This window comes from Euprymna scolopes, chromosome 29, assembly GCF_053919585.1.
Source record: "Euprymna scolopes isolate OS-2025 chromosome 29, ASM5391958v1, whole genome shotgun sequence".
In the NCBI taxonomy this organism is placed as follows: domain Eukaryota; kingdom Metazoa; phylum Mollusca; class Cephalopoda; order Sepiida; family Sepiolidae; genus Euprymna; species Euprymna scolopes.
Genome location: NC_136510.1, coordinates 86,273,758 through 86,297,951, shown reverse-complemented (window position 1 = coordinate 86,297,951; position 24,194 = coordinate 86,273,758). Strand labels below are relative to the sequence as shown.

The following is a 24,194-nucleotide window of genomic DNA, read 5'->3' as shown; positions in this document are numbered from 1 at the left end:
AACCCACCTCTCCATTCACAGGTATAATGTTGATTATCCTTGGAATTATATCAGCTAAAAGTAATTTTTCTTGGCCCGCTACTTCACATAGATGAACTCAAAATCCTTCTAAATTTTTAACATTCTTCACTTGTCCATTATTAGAAGCGTTGCTGTCTTTTCGAATTCCAACAGCGATTCTTCTTTGAGGAAAGCAAAAAGGGAGAGGGCGAGACGAGGGAAGAAAGGAGTGTTGTTTTTCGTGGTGGTGCTTTTTTTTTTTTTTTTCTACAAATGTCGTTGGCGCTTGATATTTTCTACTTAAAACCAGAGATTTGCAAAGATGATAGCAGAATTCATACAAGAAAGAATTCAAAGCTGAACTCTTCCACTTGCTGACTTGTGCGTTCTGAATCATAAGGCAACTTTGACAGATTCTTTTGGCAAATATCCAATTTTCATCTATTTACCAACTTGAGACACCATATAAAATTATTATTATCTCTATAATAATACACTTGGACAATTTCATGTTCCTATCTACATTATCACACCACCGCCATTTTTTGATAAAGATGGGATCACTTGATTGCAGAAGACTCAATGCAAAAAAATGAATAAATATTCGTGAAATTTCATCTGATAATGTTGTTGTGGACAAATGTGAAACTCACATTAAAATACACTTTCTTGATCTTCAGACTAGGATCAAGTTTTCTGTTCAACCCGTTTGTTTTCAGTTCAAAACAAACCAGAAAAATATGGTCTATTATTTAGAAAGTGTTGGGAAAGTCTTACTAACCAAATTTTTTAGTATTTGTCTTTTCCCCACTCCATGATTCTTGCCAATGAAATAATTGTATATAGACATATTTATTTATTTTTAATATAATTTTTTTTTTTACGATTTTGTAAATTTTAAAGTAGGCCGACCCCTGGAGTAAATGTGGCATTATAGTGATGATTCTTGTTAAGTATTTTTTAGTCATTGTGACAAAGGATAACCAACAGCTCTTGTTCTCCCAAACTTTTGCCTTGTGTCTAATTTGTTCAAATATTAAAAATGTAGATTTTTTTTATATTTTGTGCTAATAAATATTTCAGTATGTAGTATTTGTTCAATTCAAAGATTGTCCAATGATATTGTTGGTTCTGCTTTCGTGCTGGACGTTTATAGACAGGAAATATGTTGCATAAATAAAGTAGTAATAATGAGAAGCTTTATAAATAAATTAGGAGGAATAAGAGACATCATAAATGAGTGAGTGTGAATGACAGACATCATAAATGAGTGAGTGTGAATGAGAGACCTCATAAATGAGCGAGTGTGAATGAGAGACCTCATAAATGAGCGAGTGTGAATGAGAGACCTCATAAATGAGCGAGTGTGAATGAGAGACCTCATAAATGAGCGAGTGTGAATGAGAGACCTCATAAATGAGCGAGTGTGAATGAGAGACCTCATAAATGAGCGAGTGTGAATGAGAGACCTCATAAATGAGCGAGTGTGAATGAGAGACCTCATAAATGAGCGAGTGTGAATGAGAGACCTCATAAATGAGTGTAAATGAGACATAAATAAGGAGACTAGGTTGGTCTAAGAAATCTAAAAAGATAAACAAGTTGAAATCAAAAACATCATAAAGAAATTGATAACATAAAAGATAAAGTGAAGTCATGATAATACCTAAAACGGTTGGAGGTACAATAAAGTGGAGGGTTAGATTTTAGAGGTTGGAGATATCAACAATAAATTAGAGAGTGGCATCTATAATACAAATCTCACCTGTCTGTGTAAATGTATGTATGTTTGTATGTCTGCCTAAAACTTTTGATAGAGGCAACAGATTTTTACGAGATCCGTATTGTTTTAAAGTTCGGATATCGAAAAATTGGCTAAAAACATTAATTCCTTAACCCTCAACTGGACACTTTTCTACAGGGAGTGGTTGCTTTTTTCGCCGATATTTTCGAAACTCATCCCCTCTTTTCGATTAAGTAGCCTTAATTTAAACATTCGTCACTTTCCGTTTGGCGATGGACGCAACAGCAAAGACATCATGTTTTTTTGTTTTTTTTACATTCTTTTCCTCCTATGCGGTACAGGTTTGAGCCTACCTGCCTACTACCACCACTTTTTTTTTTTTTTTTTTTTTGGCTCAACATACACCTCCAAACACTCAGACTAGCCTGGGTGTCCAGCGTTGTCTATCTATAATGAAGAAAGGGATTGGAGGCACCAGCAATAAAGTGCAATCTTAGATCTATTAATAATGAAGGAAGGGGTTAGAAGTATTAACAATAAAGGAATCCAATTATATGCATTTATTCTTCAACAGCACAAGATTTAAACACTAAAAATAATTGCAATGATTTAGAATTCACCAGAAAGACAAATGTAATATTTAGAAAGACAAATGTAATATTTAGAAAGACAAATGTAATATTCAGAAAGACAAATGTAATATTTAGAAAGACAAATGCAATATTTAGAAAGAGAAATGTAATATTCAGAAAGACAAATGTAATATTTAGAAAGAGAAATGTAATATTTAGAAAGAGAAATGTAATATTCAGAAAGACAAATGTAATATTTAGAAAGAGAAATGTAATATTCAGAAAGACAAATGCAATATTTAGAAAGAGAAATGTAATATTTAGAAAGAGAAATGTAATATTTAGAAAGAGAAATGTAATATTCAGAAAGACAAATGTAATATTTAGAAAGACAAATGTAATATTTAGAAAGACAAATGTAATATTTAGAAAGACAAATGTAATATTTAGAAAGACAAATGCAATATTTAGAAAGAGAAATGCAATATTTAGAAAGAGAAATGTAATATTTAGAAAGACAAATGTAATATTTAGAAAGACAAATGTAATATTTAGAAAGAGAAATGCAATATTCAGAAAGACAAATGTAATATTCAGAAAGACAAATGTAATATTTAGAAAGAGAAATGTAATATTTAGAAAGAGAAATGTAATATTCAGAAAGAGAAATGTAATATTCAGAAAGACAAATGCAATATTTAGAAAGAGAAATGCAATATTCAGAAAGACAAATGTAATATTCAGAAAGACAAATGTAATATTTAGAAAGAGAAATGTAATATTCAGAAAGACAAATGCAATATTTAGAAAGAGAAATGTAATATTTAGAAAGAGAAATGTAATATTTAGAAAGAGAAATGTAATATTCAGAAAGAGAAATGTAATATTTAGAAAGACAAATGTAATATTTAGAAAGACAAATGTAATATTTAGAAAGAGAAATGTAATATTCAGAAAGACAAATGCAATATTTAGAAAGAGAAATGTAATATTTAGAAAGAGAAATGTAATATTTAGAAAGAGAAATGTAATATTCAGAAAGAGAAATGTAATATTTAGAAAGACAAATGTAATATTCAGAAAGACAAATGTAATATTTAGAAAGAGAAATGTAATATTCAGAAAGACAAATGCAATATTTAGAAAGAGAAATGTAATATTTAGAAAGAGAAATGTAATATTTAGAAAGAGAAATGTAATATTCAGAAAGAGAAATGTAATATTTAGAAAGACAAATGTAATATTTAGAAAGACAAATGTAATATTTAGAAAGACAAATGTAATATTTAGAAAGACAAATGCAATATTTAGAAAGAGAAATGCAATATTTAGAAAGAGAAATGTAATATTTAGAAATAGAAATGTAATATTCAGAAAGACAACTGTAATATTTAGAAAGACAAATGTAATATTTAGAAAGACAAATGTAATATTTAGAAAGACAAATGTAATATTTAGAAAGACAAATGTAATATTTAGAAAGACAAATGTAATATTTAGAAAGACAAATGCAATATTTAGAAAGAGAAATGTAATATTTAGAAAGAGAAATGTAATATTCAGAAAGACAAATGTAATATTTAGAAAGACAAATGTAGTATTTAGAAAGAGAAATGTAATATTCAGAAAGACAAATGTAATATTTAGAAAGAGAAATGTAATATTTAGAAAGACAAATGTAATATTTAGAAAGACAAATGTAATATTCAGAAAGACAAATGTAATATTCAGAAAGACAAATGCAATATTTAGAAAGACAAATGCAATATTTAGAAAGACAAATGCAATATTTAGAAAGACAAATGTAATATTCAGAAAGACAAATGCAATATTCAGAAAGACAAATGTAATATTCAGAAAGACAAATGTAATATTTAGAAAGAGAAATGTAATATTTAGAAAGAGAAATGTAATATTCAGAAAGACAAATGCAATATTTAGAAAGAGAAATGTAATATTCAGAAAGACAAATGTAATATTCAGAAAGACAAATGTAATATTTAGAAAGAGAAATGTAATATTCAGAAAGACAAATGTAATATTTAGAAAGAGAAATGTAATATTTAGAAAGACAAATGTAATATTTAGAAAGACAAATGTAATATTTAGAAAGACAAATGTAATATTTAGAAAGACAAATGTAATATTTAGAAAGACAAATGTAATATTTAGAAAGACAAATGCAATATTTAGAAAGAGAAATGTAATATTTAGAAAGAGAAATGTAATATTCAGAAAGACAAATGTAATATTTAGAAAGACAAATGTAGTATTTAGAAAGAGAAATGTAATATTTAGAAAGAGAAATGTAATATTCAGAAAGACAAATGCAATATTTAGAAAGAGAAATGTAATATTCAGAAAGACAAATGTAATATTCAGAAAGACAAATGTAATATTTAGAAAGACAAATGTAATATTTAGAAAGAGAAATGTAATATTTAGAAAGAGAAATGTAATATTTAGAAAGAGAAATGTAATATTCAGAAAGACAAATGTAATATTTAGAAAGACAAATGTAATATTTAGAAAAAGAAATGTAATATTTAGAAAGAGAAATGTAATATTCAGAAAGACAAATGTAATATTCAGAAAGACAAATGTAATATTTAGAAAGAGAAATGTAATATTCAGAAAGACAAATGTAATATTTAGAAAGAGAAATGTAATATTCAGAAAGACAAATGTAATATTCAGAAAGACAAATGTAATATTTAGAAAGACAAATGTAATATTTAGAAAGAGAAATGTAATATTTAGAAAGAGAAATGTAATATTTAGAAAGACAAATGTAATATTTAGAAAGAGAAATGTAATATTCAGAAAGACAAATGTAATATTTAGAAAGACAAATGTAATATTCAGAAAGACAAATGTAATATTTAGAAAGAGAAATGTAATATTCAGAAAGACAAATGTAATATTTAGAAAGAGAAATGTAATATTCAGAAAGACAAATGTAATATTCAGAAAGACAAATGTAATATTTAGAAAGAGAAATGTAATATTTAGAAAGACAAATGTAATATTTAGAAAGAGAAATGTAATATTTAGAAAGACAAATGTAATATTTAGAAAGACAAATGTAATATTCAGAAAGACAAATGTAATATTTAGAAAGACAAATGCAATATTTAGAAAGACAAATGTAATATTCAGAAAGACAAATGTAATATTCAGAAAGACAAATGTAATATTTAGAAAGAGAAATGTAATATTCAGAAAGACAAATGTAATATTCAGAAAGACAAATGTAATATTTAGAAAGACAAATGTAATATTTAGAAAGAGAAATGTAATATTTAGAAAGACAAATGTAATATTTAGAAAGAGAAATGTAATATTCAGAAAGACAAATGTAATATTTAGAAAGAGAAATGTAATATTTAGAAAGACAAATGTAATATTTAGAAAGACAAATGTAATATTCAGAAAGACAAATGTAATATTTAGAAAGAGAAATGTAATATTCAGAAAGACAAATGTAATATTCAGAAAGACAAATGTAATATTTAGAAAGACAAATGTAATATTTAGAAAGACAAATGTAATATTCAGAAAGACAAATGCAATATTTAGAAAGACAAATGTAATATTCAGAAAGACAAATGTAATATTCAGAAAGACAAATGTAATATTTAGAAAGAGAAATGTAATATTCAGAAAGACAAATGTAATATTCAGAAAGACAAATGTAATATTTAGAAAGACAAATGTAATATTCAGAAAGACAAATGTAATATTTAGAAAGACAAATGTAATATTTAGAAAGAGAAATGTAATATTTAGAAAGACAAATGTAATATTTAGAAAGAGAAATGTAATATTCAGAAAGACAAATGTAATATTTAGAAAGAGAAATGTAATATTCAGAAAGACAAATGTAATATTCAGAAAGACAAATGTAATATTTAGAAAGACAAATGTAATATTTAGAAAGACAAATGTAATATTCAGAAAGACAAATGCAATATTTAGAAAGACAAATGTAATATTCAGAAAGACAAATGTAATATTCAGAAAGACAAATGCAATATTTAGAAAGACAAATGCAATATTTAGAAAGACAAATGCAATATTTAGAAAGACAAATGTAATATTCAGAAAGACAAATGCAATATTCAGAAAGACAAATGTAATATTCAGAAAGACAAATGTAATATTTAGAAAGAGAAATGTAATATTTAGAAAGAGAAATGTAATATTCAGAAAGACAAATGCAATATTTAGAAAGAGAAATGCAATATTCAGAAAGACAAATGTAATATTCAGAAAGAGAAATGTAATATTTAGAAAGAGAAATGTAATATTCAGAAAGACAAATGTAATATTCAGAAAGAGAAATGTAATATTTAGAAAGACAAATGTAATATTTAGAAAGACAAATGCAATATTTAGAAAGACAAATGTAATATTTAGAAAGAGAAATGTAATATTCAGAAAGACAAATGTAATATTCAGAAAGACAAATGTAATATTTAGAAAGAGAAATGTAATATTTAGAAAGACAAATGTAATATTTAGAAAGAGAAATGTAATATTTAGAAAGACAAATGTAATATTTAGAAAGACAAATGTAATATTCAGAAAGACAAATGTAATATTTAGAAAGAGAAATGTAATATTCAGAAAGACAAATGTAATATTTAGAAAGAGAAATGTAATATTTAGAAAGACAAATGTAATATTTAGAAAGACAAATGTAATATTCAGAAAGACAAATGTAATATTTAGAAAGAGAAATGTAATATTTAGAAAGAGAAATGTAATATTCAGAAAGACAAATGTAATATTTAGAAAGAGAAATGTAATATTCAGAAAGACAAATGTAATATTCAGAAAGAGAAATGTAATATTTAGAAAGAGAAATGTAATATTCAGAAAGACAAATGCAATATTTAGAAAGAGAAATGCAATATTCAGAAAGACAAATGTAATATTCAGAAAGACAAATGTAATATTTAGAAAGAGAAATGTAATATTCAGAAAGACAAATGTAATATTCAGAAAGACAAATGCAATATTTAGAAAGAGAAATGTAATATTCAGAAAGACAAATGTAATATTCAGAAAGACAAATGCAATATTTAGAAAGACAAATGCAATATTCAGAAAGACAAATGTAATATTCAGAAAGACAAATGCAATATTTAGAAAGAGAAATGTAATATTTAGAAAGAGAAATGTAATATTCAGAAAGACAAATGTAATATTTAGAAAGACAAATGTAATATTTAGAAAGACAAATGTAATATTTAGAAAGACAAATGTAATATTTAGAAAGACAAATGTAATATTTAGAAAGACAAATGTAATATTTAGAAAGACAAATGTAATATTTAGAAAGACAAATGCAATATTTAGAAAGAGAAATGTAATATTTAGAAAGAGAAATGTAATATTCAGAAAGACAAATGTAATATTTAGAATGACAAATGTAATATTTAGAAAGACAAATGTAATATTTAGAAAGACAAATGTAATATTTAGAAAGACAAATGTAATATTTAGAAAGACAAATGTAATATTCAGAAAGACAAATGTAATATTTAGAAAGACAAACGCAATATTCAGAAAGACAAATGCAATATTCAGAAAGACAAATGTAATATTCAGAAAGACAAATGCAATATTCAGAAAGACAAATGTAATATTTAGAAAGACAAATGTAATATTTTTGTTTTTTTTAATTCTTGCATTAATTTGTTCTTGTTTATACATGTACTCATCAGTGTTTCTTTCTTTGCAGATGACATTATCAGGCGTCGTCTGTTGATTGATGGTGATGGAGGCAATGATGATAAACGTATCAACAGTCTTCTACGGATGTTGGTTCGGTGGTGCAACATGCCCGACAACGATGACGAAAGGTAAGTCACCCGTCTTTCTTTCTTTTTATTCAATGTTATATGATGAACAAATCCATCTATTAATACAGACACTGTAAGTAGGGAGTTGAGCAACAAGATGTCTATTCATATTACAATGAAACTTCCGCATGTTAGTACAGTCAAGGGAGCCGGTTACAGAGAAGGGAATTCCAAAGTCTAGCAGTCTGAAGGAAGAAATTTTCAGAGCAGGAGACTCTCCAGCATCCTGGGACTTCTACACTGAAAGTGTGGGATTTTGCTGTTTGTCGGGTTGGTGGGGGAGTACTTATGTCATAACATACGTAATAATTACGTTAGACCACCAAAGTTAAACAATGTTGAGCCTGCTCAGTATCAGTGGATAACCATTTTAAGAATATCAAATGCTGTATGTAAGAGGACATTGACAACTCCATGCAAGAACTGCCAAAACCTAATGTCATCATCTCTCCCACCTGGGGTATACAAGTGACTGGGCACAACTTGTGAATTTGATATTCTCACGAAACTTCTTCCTTTGGAGGAAGTCGGTTCAACCCGCCTAGGATAAATGCGTGTATGTCTAAAACTGTGTTACCCCATTCGATAACGATTGCCAACCCCAACGTTGTGTGCCATAGATTTTATCTGTTTATGACTGTATCATTGTTTCTCACATTGGCAACTTTTGATGGGTTGCGCATCAGTTCACATAAAGAACATAAAACAACAAAAACAAAAGAAAACACAGACTGTGACACTTATTGTAAATATTTGTTGCACTTTGGGTGCGTGTGTGACACCATTGTGGGAAACTACTCTCTAAATGCCATGGTCCACATCTATATCTACTGTCGAGGCTGTGTTCGTGAGTTGCTGTCAGTTCATTGTGATCTCCCAACCTGGTCCAAGCCATGATCTGCCTTCTGTGCCTAACTCGCGACTGTTGTCACTGGTCACTCCTAACCTGACGACACCATGCTCTATAACAGACATGAGAGGAAAACAAATGAACACATATCCAAGGCAATGGTGGAACTCTTAGAGGAAGACCTCCAGTCTGTGGTGGAATGGGGACAAAAATGGATAGTCACATTCAATGCTGCCAAGACTAAGCTCCTTTCCTTTAATAACAACAAGAAACTTTCTTAACCACTAATAGCCATGGCTAATGATACATTATCTGAAAGTACTTCGTTCAATCTCCTCAGCTTAATATTCACAGGGAACATCAGTTGGAACAGATATATTGAGTGCATTGTCAAGGCTGCTGCAAAGAAGGTGGGCTCCCTCTACTGTGCTAAAAAGTTACTTATGCCTGAGAGCATCCTGTACCTTTACAAGGCCACCATTTGCCCATGTATAGAGTATTGTTGCCACATTTGGTATGGTCTGCTACTAGTCTCTCCTTAGATATGTTTCAAAAGAGAGTTACCAACCTAGGTCCCACACTATCAGCTAGGCTTCAACTGCTGTTCCATCAATGAAATGTTGCATCCCTCTGCCTGTTTTACAAGTACTTTAATGGTAGCTGCTGCCACGAACTGCACCCCCTTGTGCCTCCTCAACGTAAATACCTCCGACAAACCTGACAAGCAGCAAAACCCCACCCCTACACAGTAGAAATCCCTAGATATAAGAAAGCCTTCTAATCTAATAGTTTCTTCCCTAGGGCCCCTAGACTTTGGAATTACTTTCCGATTTCCTGCTTCCCCAACTGTACTGACATGCAGAAGTTGAAGTCTAATGTAAACAGACATCTTGCTGCTTAACTCCCTACATAGTACTCCTACAAATTATGTCCTAGATAGTAACCTCCTACATCAAAGTGGCACTGTGCCTTGTTTGGGGTGAAAATGCAATAAAAAAAATAAACAATCATCAACTGTTACAAAACGCTCCCAACTGTCGTAAAATATGGTTGCAAAATTTGCGGCCACTCTTTAAACCCGTCCACACACTAACAATCCATTGTTCAGTATTTTGTTCTAAAATAACCGCCTCGACTTGGTTAATAATACTATTTCAACTTTCTTTTGTCTTCCTTGGTGAACAACTTCCTATCTATTGTTTTTCCACCAACCCTTTTCCTATACCTTTGATAAACTTATTTCCTATTGGCTTTTGGTATACTTCTTTCCCCTATTCTTCTCCACTCCCAACTCTTGATAGGGGTTTGTCTGTAGTATCACATATGTATATGTAGAAAAATATGCTTAAATATGATTGTCTAGATTTTGTTTATATTATTATAGTTATGATTCTAAAAGTTAAAAAAAATATATATTTGGGTGCTATCAGCTAGAATTGAAACTGAAACTGTAGCATTCAAAGCTGGTAATGTTACCACTGTACCAACGTGACACACATATGAACTGAGTAAAATTTTAAAATGAACGAAGATGAATATACAAAATGTATAACGATTTTTTCAATTTTGACCCATTTTTGACCCCCTTAAGAACTATTTTAACCGGCTAAAAACCCATAAAAGAACGGTCCGTAAAAAATCCAATCATTTGAGTCCCCTAGCGCTGCTCTGCGAGTTTTATTTTTGGAGGAGATAGAATTTGAAAATATGGAGACAGACAGACAGACATATAGCCTTTTATATATTAGATATATATTCATGTTACGGGAGCACCAGTGGTATGAGTTCGTCGGAGCATATTCCATTATAGTGCTTCTTAAGAATGAACATAAAGTGTTTTTGAAGGTTTCTAGGCTATTGAACAAATAGCTGAAGTGAAAGTCACCAAGGAATGGATCAGATTTCTAGATTAAAGGTTGATTACTTAAACATGACTTATTGTGATCGCAGCTTTCTGGTTTTCAACATATCAGACAGAGAGATTTTAGTAAAGAATGATCTGAGATAACAGCTACATTTTTTTCTTTTTTTTTTTTTTTAAGATATTTATGCTCGACTGAACTCTAATGTATAGTGTCCCCTCATCACAAACTTTCATAAAAACACTTGACTAGCTACAACCACTATATACGATTTCTCGCACTCTCTGTCTGTGCCTAAATCTAAATACAGATTCCATGAACAAAGCTTCTTTCCCAGAACTTCCCACCTGTGGAACACAGTTCTGTTGATCTGCTTCCCGGTTGAATACAACATGGTAGCCTTCAAATCTAATGTAAACAAGTTCTTGTTGGTCCATCCCCATAAATAATCAAATTCTACCCAATTTATACCATTAGCAATTACTATACTAGCACCTTATATTCATTAACTCTTATCCTCGAGTAATCTTCAGGCCTTGATAAGTGATAACTCCCAAGTAAATATTAAAAAAAAGAATCTGTTATTAAAGCAGAGTTAATCAACGTTTGTTTCCTTAAGGCTTTTTCTTTGTATATTTTAATCACACAAATTACATGCTAAAGTATTCCTCAGTTTTGGGGATTAAGTTTTGAAGAAAAAAAAACTTTTATTTTAATGCTTCCAATTAGTTGCAATTTACAATTAACTCATCAAGTGACTCATCTCTTTATAACTTTCTATCACTTTCACCCTCTCTTGTTGTAATTTGCTTGACCCCACACCCCTGGTCTTATTCTATACAGTATCATCTACCTTCCTCTCTCTCTCTCTCTCTTGAGTTGATGTTATTAAAAAGATTGAAATAGGCCATTATAAACAAAAGAAAATATCACCACAGTGTAAGACCATGTGACCCTCATGACTGCCAACTCCAACACTGTTTGGTTTTCTATTTTTCTTCTCATTCTAGCCATGTCATATTCTCTTACATTGACACTTGCCAATTTTCCAAGGGTGCGAGCACTGGTTCACAAGTATAAAAAAAAATAAAACAGAACAAACTCAAAGGAAAACACAAACTCCTACATGTTGTGTATAGATTAGTTGTGCTCTGAGTGTGTCTGATAAATAACCCCCAAACGTTGTCTGTTGATAATTGTCTGCCGAGGTATCTTTGTCGGTCAGTTAATTAATTCATCTCCTCATCATCATATTGTATGAATCTGAAGATTCTATTGTTGGCATTGGTTTCCCCGATATTTTTCTAGTAAGAATTCTTTCTAGAAAGACATCAAGTACTTACGGAAAGGACCACATGAAGGTTGCCAACATTCTAAGTGAAAGTGATTTTTTTGTGGAATGAACTGGATTTGAACTTGTAACACCCAGGTCATCAGACCATATCATTAACTACTGGACCACTATCATCTCATCTGCTAAAACTGCTACAAATTGCTGTCAACTGTTGCAAACTGAAAAACTGTCTTAAACTAATTCAAAACTTTAAATGTATTAACTTCAGGATCGAAACTCCCATATCTGGATCTTTTGTCTTACTCAGCTACTCCTAGCTGACTCGTCTTCCCACTTCCCAGTAATCATCTTACTGTCTTTGTGTATCTTGGTGAATCATTTCTAACCATTGTCATTACTTTTTTTTAACCCCCCCCCCCCCCGACAAAAAGAGGGTGGACCTGTGAATTCACCCTTGTCCGTTCATCCATTTGTCTGTCTGCACTTTTCTCAATAACAACGCTTTGGAATTTAAAAAAAATTTGCACAAACATTAAACATGATATGAGTAAAAAAATAACAGAATGGATTTTCCAAGAAAACTCCGGTTGCCTCCCTGGGGGTGTCTTATGGGTGAAAATGGCTAAAATTGGCACTTTTGTGCTTATTAAAAAAATAAAATGATGACTTGGATTTTTATAAAACTTTCTGAAAAGTTGTAATTGATTTCTATATAATTTTGTTTGTCTATACTTCGTGATAACTCTTGGATGTGCCACAGGGGCTCTTTTAGGGCCAATAAAAACACTCCATTTTTGGGACTATTTTACCATATTTGTGCAAAATTTTCTGTGTATGTCTATTTAGCAGTTTTGCGTGGTGCTGAACTCAAATTTAAATATGTTAAGGCCTTGGGGACTTTTGGGGCTAAATTGAGTGGTGGGGGAGGGCAAATGATGGACTTAGTCATTTCTTTTTTTGCATGGTGCAGAACTCAGATTTATGTATGCTAAGGCCTAAAACTGCACCGTTTGTTCATTTTCACCAGGATTTGACGTTCCCTGGGGACTTTGGGAGGCAAATGCTGAACTTAGTCATTTTTTATGCCTCGTTCATTCTGCACTTATGGGGGACCATGCATGCTTCACTTGTTTTGTTTTTTTTACTTCCAGCAACTTTTCCCTTTTTTATGAATCACTTCCTAACACTCTGGGGTGAGGGGGATATCCATAGTACCACAACAGTACTACTGCTATTTAACTCATAACTGGAAAGTAAAAAAAGAGAAGAAAGAATATATTGTGAATAGAAAGACTTTGTTTTTTGTTTGAAATCTAAAAATAGCTAGTTACCTTTTAATGCTTCCAAAACCAAACTTCTATCTTTTCACCACCTGCGCTCTGATCCCTACTTGGCCCCAATCGAAATAAACGGCTCTTTTTTTGAGGAAGCACCCTGCTTTGACAAACTTTTGGTACTGACTTTCACTCCTGAGCTGAAATGGAAGACCTACATCAGATCCGTTGCCAAAGCTGTTGAAAAAATGGTTGGATCATTCTACTGCTCCAGAAAGTATCTCCCTCCCGATGCCATTTTCTATCTATATAGAAGAACCAAATACGCCCTAAGATCAAATAGTGTTGCCACATCTCAGGATGAGCTGCTCAGAACACCCTTTTCTTGCCCTGACAGGATACAAAACCGTCTTTGAAATCTAGTGGATGAGTCTTTTTGCCTCCCTATTTCCTTTTTTTTTCACAGGAGAGATGTTGAGAATCTATCTTTGCTTATTTTCATAGCAGGTGCTTGACTGAGCTTCCCCCCTCCCCACCTGCAATATATTTGCAATAAATACTTGTCTAGCTACAACAATTGTCGATAATTTCCCTTTCTCTCTGTCAGTGCTTAAAACTAAATGAAAATTTTATGAGCAAAGTTTCTTTCCTAGAACTGTCCATCTATGGAACACAATACTGCGAGGCTGCTACCAAGCTGGCTATAACATAGTTGTTTTCAAATCTAATGTGAAATAAGTTCTTGTTGAGCCGTTTTCTAAAATAATCAGATACTGCCCAAGTTCCAACATCATCAGTGTTGTTTCAGTTTACCTGATACTCAATTAATCTTTACCCTCGAGTAACCTTTAGCCATTGATAAGCAATGATCCCTAGTAACAAAAAAATTTAACTAACTTTGCAAACTCACTTTTTCCTGATAAAACCATCTAACCCAAGCTCAGTGAGTGACCCAATGGGTCACCTTATTCCTATTAAGCTAAGAAATTTCTTTTATGTACTCTAACCAAAGAAGAATGATCCAATCAGTTAAAACTAGAAAAAAAAGTAGACTCACTGAAAATACTATTAAGCAGTGAAGTAGAAGAAAAAGAAAAATAAGTAAAACATGAGTTGTTTCCCTTTGTGATCGTTACTACTTGAATAATATAAACAAATATTTGCTCACCACTACAGGGTGTGCAAAAAGTCACTGAAGGGTTGAAAATCTTTGTCATTTTACCATTGATGATTATTTTTTTTCTCTATTTCAGATATTTTACAGATAATATTTTGAAAATTAATTATGGACAAGTATAGCATTGAACAACATACGCAAGTTGTGAAATTGTTTTGCCAAAATCAGGGATCAATTGTTTTGACTCAAAGAGCTTATCGACGGCATTTTCATGTAAGAGATAGCCCAAGTCAGAACACAATTCGAAACATTGTGCACTGATTTGAAGATCAAGGAGCTGTACTTGATCTTCTGTGAGCCGGCAAACCTCGAAACGTCATCACAAATGAAAATAGGGAAAGATTGCGAGAGAGTGTGGAGCAACATCCTGAAACATGGATTTGATGACGTTCCATACAACTTGGGATATGTCGAAGTTCACTACACAATATTCAGCACAGTTTAAAACTCTTTCCTTATGAAGTGTAGCTTGTTCAATTTAATGACGTTCCATACAACTTGGGATATGTCGAAGTTCACTACACAATATTCTGCACAGTTTAAAACTCTTTCCTTATAAAGTGCAGTTTGTTCAACACTTGAAGCCTGAAGATTTTCAAATAAGGGTTCAATATGCAGTTCAAATGCAAGAACTTGTCCGAAATGACCCCAATTTTCTGCAAAAGTTGATTATGTCAGATGAAGCCCATTTTAATTTGAATGGATTCGTTAACAAACAAAATTACAGATTTTGGGGCTCTGAAAATCCAAGAGCAATTCATCAAAAGCAGTTGCATCCCATAAAGTGCACTGTATGGTGTGCAGTAACGAAGGAGAAAATTATTGGACCTTATTTTTTTTTTAAGATCAAGATGGAAACGCTGTTATTGTTACTGGAAAGAGAGGCTGGACTATGATTATAGACTTTCTGTGCCCACAAATTCAAAATAGGCCCAGATTATGCTTCCAACAAGATGGGGCAATGGCACATACGGTGAGAGACCCCATGGAACTTCTTGGGCAATGCTTTAGTGACAACATTATCTCTCATTATGGCAATTCAAATGGCCACCATATTCCCTAGACTTGACTAGCCCTGACTTTTTCTTGTGGGGATATCTTAAAGAAAGAGTCTGTTAACAAACCCCAAACCTTAGAAGAATTGAAGGAAAACATCAGGAACAAAATAAGGGAGTTGAATTGCAATCCAGAAATTCTGCAATCTGTCAGGAATAATGATTTTGAAAGAAAAGAAATATGCAAGGTTGAAAATGGGCAACAGTTAAAAGACAATATTTTTTATAAAGATTTGAATTTTGCATTAAAAAAAATGTCTTAATCCGATTGTGTTAAAATTACAGAAAGATAGCAAAAATAGAGAATCTATTTAAGTTCAAAACTCTTCAGTGACTTTTTGGACACCCAGTATTAGTGGATTTTGAAGAAAATTTTTACAAATAGAGGTGGGGGGAGCTTCTTTTTTTTTTTTCTTTTAAATTTGTAAATTTTTTCATGGATTTTTAATGAAATCTAATGATGGAAATTCTAGTTATTTGTAAAAAATAAATTGAAAAAAAAATTACATTTTGGTTATGTTTTAGCCTCTTGGTGGGAACAAACCAGCCCTCTAAAAAAAAATCTTCTTCAGAAAGTTTTCTGTATTCATGATCATACTATTTCGTGCAAAATCTTGTGTAAAACCAATTTTAGCATATTAGAAAAATAATGGAATGATACAGAAGTGATAAAACACAAGTAAGTTCCTAATGTCTACTAGACACTACCCTCGAGTGTCTAAGGTCTTTCTGTACAGGCGTTTGTCTGGACAACCTGACCTGAGGATACTTTTCCCTAGAAGTAAACCCTGACCAAATATTCAAAATCACATAGTATTCGCAGCACAAATGAGATCTCCTTGGTATGGCCAACCCACACTGGCTTTTAGGAAGAATGGTACACCTTCTTCAAGTGATTTCAAGTAACAGCACAAAGCTGGATACGCCACCAGACTAGATAAATTCTTATCTTGGAATCCAGTAAGATCAAGAGATCAAAAATACATACTATAACATTAAAATGGTCAATTGGGGAGTGGAAAATTGTTCTCAGCTTTTTTTTTTTTTTTTTTACATAGAAGGCACTACTTATCAAGGCCCAGAGGCCACTCGAGGATAAGGGTTATTGAGTGTACAGTAGTCAATAGGATAATATCATAGTAATCGTTAGTAGTGGAAATTTGATGAATTGGATTACTTAAGAGGACGATTCATCAAGAATTTGTTTACGTCGGACTTGAAGACTACCAAATTGTAGTCAGCTGGAAGACAGGCAAATGGAAGAGAGTTCTACAGGCATGCAGTTCTAAGAAAGAAACTTTGTTCATGGAATGTACGTTTTTATTTAAGCATAGATAAAGAGTGGGTAAAATTATTGACAATGAAAGTTTGGCAAGGGGGGTGGGCATCATAGATTGGAGCTCAAATGAGCACTTGACATGAAAATAACGATAAAGCAGAGAGAGGCTCACAACGTCTCTTCTGTGGAAAATAGGTTGCAAGGAAGAGAAAAGGGCATCCCACACTAAGCTACAAAGTCTATTTTGAACTGTCAAGGCAGGATAAGATCTTTCTAGCAGCTCCTGCCCAGATGTGGCAACAGTACTTCATCCTTGGATGTACTTGGCTTTTATATAGATAGAGAATTGCACTAGCAGATAGATATCTACTGGAGCGATAGAAGGATCCCATCATTTTTCCAGCAGCCTTGGCAATGGATTTAATGTATGTGTTCGATTTCACATCAGGAGTAAAGGTCAAGCCCAGAAGGTTGTCAAAACATGGAGCCTCCCCAAGACGAAAGCCATTCATTTCAATTGATGCCAGATGGGGATCAGAGCGTTGATGATGTGAAAATAGAAACTTGGTTTTAGATGCATTAAAAGTAATCAGCCTCTTTTCCCATTGTACCACGTGCTGAAGATCAAAGGAGACAGAATCAGAGAGAACTTGGTTATTTATGGCCTTTGATGTGTTGCCATAGATGCTAGTGTTGTCAGCATAAATGTCTATGAATGATCTTAGGATGTGTTTTGGGAGATCATTGATGTTATTCTTTCAAAACTCAGTGTTTGAGAGATAAAGAACTTTAATGGAATGTTCAAATATCTATGTATCTCATATAGAGTTTAAATGTTAATCCCAGGTAGGAAGCCCTCTTGATTTCTGAGAACTCCAACTCAATGAAAATGAAAAAATAAAAACTAACATTGGAACCAAAAGATTAAGATTTATCAGCAAGTAGTGTTAATTTAAAAAAAGAAAAAAATAATTTAAAAAAAGAAAAAACGTTTAAGTTGACATGCAAAAATAGTTTCTTTTTTCCTTTCTTTTTTTCTTTGTTTTTTTTTTTACGTTTTCACTTTTTTCTTTGTTTCATTTTAGTTTTCAGCTTACAAATCTGGTTTCTTTTAATGTCTCTCTTGCTATTCCTTTTCCTTAAAACAGTTGCCTTTTTCACATTTCTGTTGCACTCTTTTTCAGTCACCTGACATACCAACGCATGTTGGCCACTTTGGCCCAGTGTGAATACACCATGGAAAAATCCGTGTTGGTCTACGAGATGAACCTTCGGGAACAGAAGAAATATGAGCATTTAAACCAAGAAATTGGTAAGTACTCTTGGGCATTTCAGAGGGTTCTAGCCCATGTTTTTTTACATAGGAGTCCCCACTTATCAAGGCCTGGAAGCCACTCGAGGATACGGATTATTGAGTGTACAGTAATCAATGCGATAACATCGTAGTAATCGAAATTTGATAAATTGGATTACTTAAGAGGGCAGTTCATCAAGAATTTGTTTATGTTGAACTTGAAGACAACCAAGTTGTAGCCAGTTGAGAAACAGGCAAGAAGAAGAGAGTTCCACAGGTGTGCAGTTCTAAGAAAGAAACTTTGTTCATGGAATCTACGTTTTGATTTAGGCACAGATAAAGAGTGGGGAAAATTATTGACAGTGGTTTCAGCTAGATGGGTGTTTTTTGTGAAAGATTGGTGGGGGGGGGCAGAGATTGAAGCTCTGACGAGCACTGTCAATTTTTAAGTCTACAGACTCGAAATTTGATATATAGGGTACTGAGATTTGGGAAAATCTTTTCAATCCATTTTCGGTCAGAAATTTGGCTGTAAGGGGTCAAAGTTCAACGATTTGACCTTTGAGAACTCTACCAAACTCTTCCGTCAATTTTGAGTATAAACAATTGAAATTTTAGATATAGGTTCCTTGGACATGGATCTAACTTAATAACTTGATTTGAGTCCAAAACAATAAGTTTTAAGGAGTCATAATAGGGGTCAAAGTTGAAAATTTGACCTCTGCAGTCTCTATCAAATTAGTCAGACAATTTCTGGTCTAAACATTTGAAATTTTTCTTAAAGGGTATTCAGAGATAGGGCAAGCTTTTTAATCAGTTTGGGTCAAAAATTTTTAGTTACCAATATATAAATGTATGTATGCATGTATGTATGTTTGCATGTTTGCCTGAAACTTTCGACAGAGGCGATGGATTTTTACAAGATCAGTATCGTTTTGAAGTTTGACCTTTCAGACGATAAATACCGAAAAATTGGCTAAAAACATTAATATCTTCATCTTCAAGTGGGCACTTTTCTACAAGGGAGGGGTCGCTTTTTTCGCCAATATTTTTGAAAGTCATCCTCTCCTTTCGATTGTCTAGCCTTAATTTAAACCTATGTCACTTCCGGTTTGACGGTGGTCGTAACAGCAAAGATGTCAGGTTTTTTTCCCATTCCTTTCCTCCTTTGCGGTATGAGTTTGAGCCAGCCTTCCTACTACCACTTTTTTTTTGTTTTGCTCAACATACACCTCCAAACACCCGGGCAACACCGGGCTGAAATGCTAGTATATATATAAGCAATCATCAATTTAGGAAGTGATAATTACTGCTGCTCAGGAGATTTGAACTCAATCGCAAAGTCACCCTTGATTTCACAGACTAGCATCTTACCTCAAGGTCACTGGCAATCAATGTAAGAATTAAGAAATTAAATGCCTATAATTACCAAACCAGTGGGTATACATAGTAAACAGTCAGAGAGTATTCAACGACTGGAAGTAGTCTATAAAGTATATAGTATAAAATAATATAAAAGCTAATCTTGTATTGTTCAGATCAATTCAAATAGGAATCAGTGGCCAGATTAAAAAGTGAAGCTTAATTCTTCTTTCAACTGCACCAAAAATGCTATATGATATTTGCTCTGAATGATTCTTCTTTTCTAAAGATAATCACTGAAAAAAATATTTTACGTATTCCAAAATGTGGAGACCAAAACCTGGCCTGCTGATGTTTGTGTCTATGATGATTTTGGATGGCTTTCAGGTGCTGTGGTCCACTCAGCTGATTACTGATTTGATTCTTGAGTGTTGCGGTGAATTCATGTTGTCATAGATTGAAACAAAAACTCCTTTTTTTTGTTTGGTTGAAAAAAAATGCTCTAAATCATCGAGCAAACACAGTACTCGCTTTGAACGGAGCTATTCCTTGAACGAATGTTCAACATACTGCCTTCTAATATCTTCAGCTTCTCTATCATATGCAACTTCAATTTACAATAAGTTGAAAACAAGCTTGTCGATTTTTTTTTTTTTTTTTTTTTTTTTTTTTAATGTTTTCCAGGACAGCTGCTGAATTTGAGCGATCTGAGAATTCTGCATCATATGTATCTACAACCACATTAAAAGTCAACATACAACCTCTTAACTGTTGTTTCCAAATAACACTTGTTAAGTTATTGTTTTGCTTGAACAGTATTTTTTACCATCAGAAAGTAATATTTTATCAACACATAAAATTCAGAGTTTTACATTGTTTTGAGATTTTGGAACAGTAGATTCACTGGAATAACTCTAATTTGAAAGCTAATAATCTGATTGGACTCAAATTTTGACATGTGTCATTTGAAGATTAGTACTTTACAAAAATCATATGGATTTTTTCCATTAGTGGCACCAACCATATGTTAAGCCTGGAATTCATTCAGTGATATAAATGACTGGTAACTATTGATAAAAAAAAAACTATAAGGAATTAGAAAATTTAAGAAATGTAATCAGAATCTTCACCCCAGACTACTGATGTGATGAATCAAATATTTTTCCTGATTCCAATACAATTTAGCAATGTTAATTCTAAAATCACCTAAAAAGTAAAATCAATTTTTTTTTTCTTGTGGGAGATATAAGGATACCGTTACAATTGGTAGGCATAAATAAATATGCCATGACCGTCATGCATGGCATAAATAAAAATGAAGAGATGACAAACAGTAACTTCAAAAGTCAAATGAAGAGGATCAACTTTTTATACGTTTATATCATCCAAAGGGAAAATAAAAACAAGGCAAACAAAGAGTTCATCAAACATCCGACAGACAGAGGTTACTCAGCATGTGAGTTAAAATAATGCATCAAATACGTAAAAGTGAACAGATCAACTTCTCATTTCCTCTCATGATGTCAGCCGCCTTTCAACACCGCGACTTCATAACTCGGCTTTACAGGACGCTTCTCTTTCGCAAAGCTTTCTGTCACTAGTTACGTCAGTCGTCTTTGCACTACCACGACTTTACAACTCGGCTTGGTTGGACGCTTCTCCTTCACAAAGATTTTCTTTAGCTTTCAATGATTACATCAGTTGCTTTTCAACACCATGACTACAACTCAGCTTTGCTGGACCCTTCTCCTTCATAGAGATTCTCTCTTTCCTTCACTGATTACGTCAGTCACCTTTTACTATCGCTACGTTAGAACTTTCTTTGGTTACGTCAGTCGCCTTTCTCTACTGCAACTTTACAACTTGGCTTGGTTGAACACTTCTTTCATAAAGATATATTCTCCTAACATGCCATGCCATCGAGGCGGTCCTTGGTGGCATGCTGATCAAGACTCTTTCTTTTACTGGTTACATCAGTCACCTTTGGTTAACCGGCTCCACATGTGAAGTTATGCCCGTCGCAGGTGACCAGATGTGACCTGGGCTCGTCCTTCACAGGGGATCCTTAGCAAGGTATCTCAGTGTAGCAGGACTTGTCAATCGATTTGGTTGGTATTGATTTCACGATTGCGGTGATATGCCGCTGTTTCGTCAATCCGTCATGCTGGAAGGGAATCAACTCATGCACACAAAAGACAAATTCAATTCGCTATTCTACTGGTTAATTCAAGATAAGATATACAATATATATATACTTATATACAGTTGTCCATAATTCAATGTTGATTTTGACAGACTCCACTGAGCCAAAAAAATAGCAATAGATTAATTTCTTTCTCTCTGTATGGTGGTAGAAAGAAGCGGGGACGAAGAGGGGGTGACAACTCTTCGATTGGGCTTGATTCTCTCAAAGTCTCAGCTTGATTCTGCCAGTTTCGACGCGGGGACCCGTTCATATAGTGAGGTGATGGGTGATATATAGCGTGATATATATATAAGCGGCTGGGGCCGCTTCCTGGACCAATCAGAACTAGTTACATCACCTCAGGGGAGGTGCATCTTCCCTCAATTGCACCTGTGGATTGCAGGCGCTGTTCTCACGAAAGGTTAAGCCTGTGACCTCGTTGGTCTGGTAACTGCAACAAACTGCCAAACAACCCTGAGTCATTCGTTGGCATCGGAAATGAAATTATGTTTTTGTTACGTCTCTCAAAGTGACATTAAGTTGTCGCTTTCATAAAATAATGGAATTTATAAGTCAATTCTTTCTCTCGGCAAGGTTGTTTGCCGTCGCCCAGGCACACAACGATACTTTAAGAATAAAACAATCATATCTGCCTAGCATTCTTCAGTGTTTCGGGAGTCTCCGCCTTCTGCAGTTCATCATTATTTTGATCTGTAACAGAACAGCGTTTAGTTCTGATCTTTTTTCTTTCTTGCATTTCTGGGTGAGGGAGTGTGCACCAACCCCTGTCTGTCACATATGTACAAACGGACAAACTCATCCAAGCAAGTGATGCGTTCCTCAGTACTCTCCGGCCAAACAGACGCGAATCAATTTGTAGAAAAAATGTCTTTATTCCTGTTTTCAAAAAATGCTGCAACTACTAAAATCACTGTTCGCGTATAGCACAAGAAAAACTTAGTGACGACGTGGAACAGAGGGTGAGGACGGTTGACGGTGGTCGAGACAATTGAGCTGTGTTTCAACAGCCGGACATGTGTCTGCCTGTTCTCCTTCTGCCTCTGACAAACTACCCGCTTTGTTTATATCAGAGTCGAGTTTCCCGATGCACCTGCAATGTCAACAATTTTAACCTGTGACCCCATCAATGAGTACATCCGGCCTCTGCTACTGTTGACAATTCAACACCTGCAGGTGTTTCCGCACAATGCACTGTGCAACACAAGGAGACCAGACATGATGATATGTAAGAAGAAAAATATCTGCTGAATCATAGATTTTGCCATCTTCTTGTCATCCTATGTCAGTTGACATAGTTGAAACATTAACAAAATTCTGAGCTACAGAGCTCTCGATTGGCTATTGCTGACAGCACCTCAGTCCCTTATCGATCAGCCCCCCCCCCCACACACACTCTTTTAATGATTGCCATGCAGATGACCTGCTCTTCATTTTACATCTGGAGATCAGAGTAAGAGTCTTCTTGTAGATACATCATGACAGGTATTTTTCAGTTAGTTGTGTTATGGCATGATCCCTGGCCTGAGTAGAGGCCATTTTGGGCGGCAATAGCATCTTTGAGTTTTTCTAGGAACCACATCAATATTTAAACATAGACTTTGAGACTTTCTGTAAATATTCGTTGCATTTTTGTTTTTTTTGCGTGTGTGTGTGTGTGTGTGTGTGTGTGTGTGTGTGTGTGACATCACTAACCCTCTACCTGCTAAGATTTACATGTGCATCTAATGTTGAGGCTAGATTTGTCAGGCAGTTGATCAATTCATCTCGGTCTGTTCAAGCTCTCTCGATCAGGTCCAAGCTATGATTTGCCTTCAACTGTGTAGAAATCACAACTTGACTCTTGACTCTGACTTTTGTTGTTCGTTGCAAAAACGCTCCCCATCATCAACGGTTGGACACATTGTCGTAAAAACGTCGCAAAACATCTTCTTCTTGAGTCATCCTATGCCAGCTGACGTAGCCTCTGCAAACTGCTCCCACCGTCATAAAACTAAATCTATCTATATCCATTGTTTAGTTGTTTTGGCACAATCATTGCTCCACCCTAACCCAATCCCCTGTCAAGTTTCTTTTGTCAACCCCAGTGAACAACTTCCAATCCATTGTCTACTGATAAACCCTATTTCCTATTTTCTTTGGTTATAGATTTTTCCTTTTTTTCTTTTTCTTTTACTTCCCAACATTTGGATAGGAGGGGGTGCTCATAGTATCATATAAGAATAGAAAGAGTCACCAGGTAACAATTTTTTCTTTTCCCCCGACTTTTAATAGGGTATAACACGGTGTGCCAATAATTTGTAATTGTCAGGTTTCAAATAGTAACATATCCAAAAATTACAAAAAATGATATGGTAG

The 24,194-nt window shown here is 33.4% G+C and overlaps 1 protein-coding gene across 2 annotated transcripts in view; it reads left to right on the top strand.

The window, feature by feature from the left end:
• LOC145252771 (THO complex subunit 7 homolog) overlaps positions 1-24,194 on the top strand; it is a 285,927-nt gene that overhangs the window by 177,318 nt on the left and 84,415 nt on the right. For both annotated transcript variants that reach the window (XM_080112684.1, XM_080112685.1), the window contains exons 2-3: positions 8,066-8,186; positions 18,162-18,289. In XM_080112684.1, the coding sequence (XP_079968810.1) occupies positions 8,066-8,186; positions 18,162-18,289 (249 nt within the window). The remainder of the gene's footprint in view (positions 1-8,065; positions 8,187-18,161; positions 18,290-24,194) is intronic.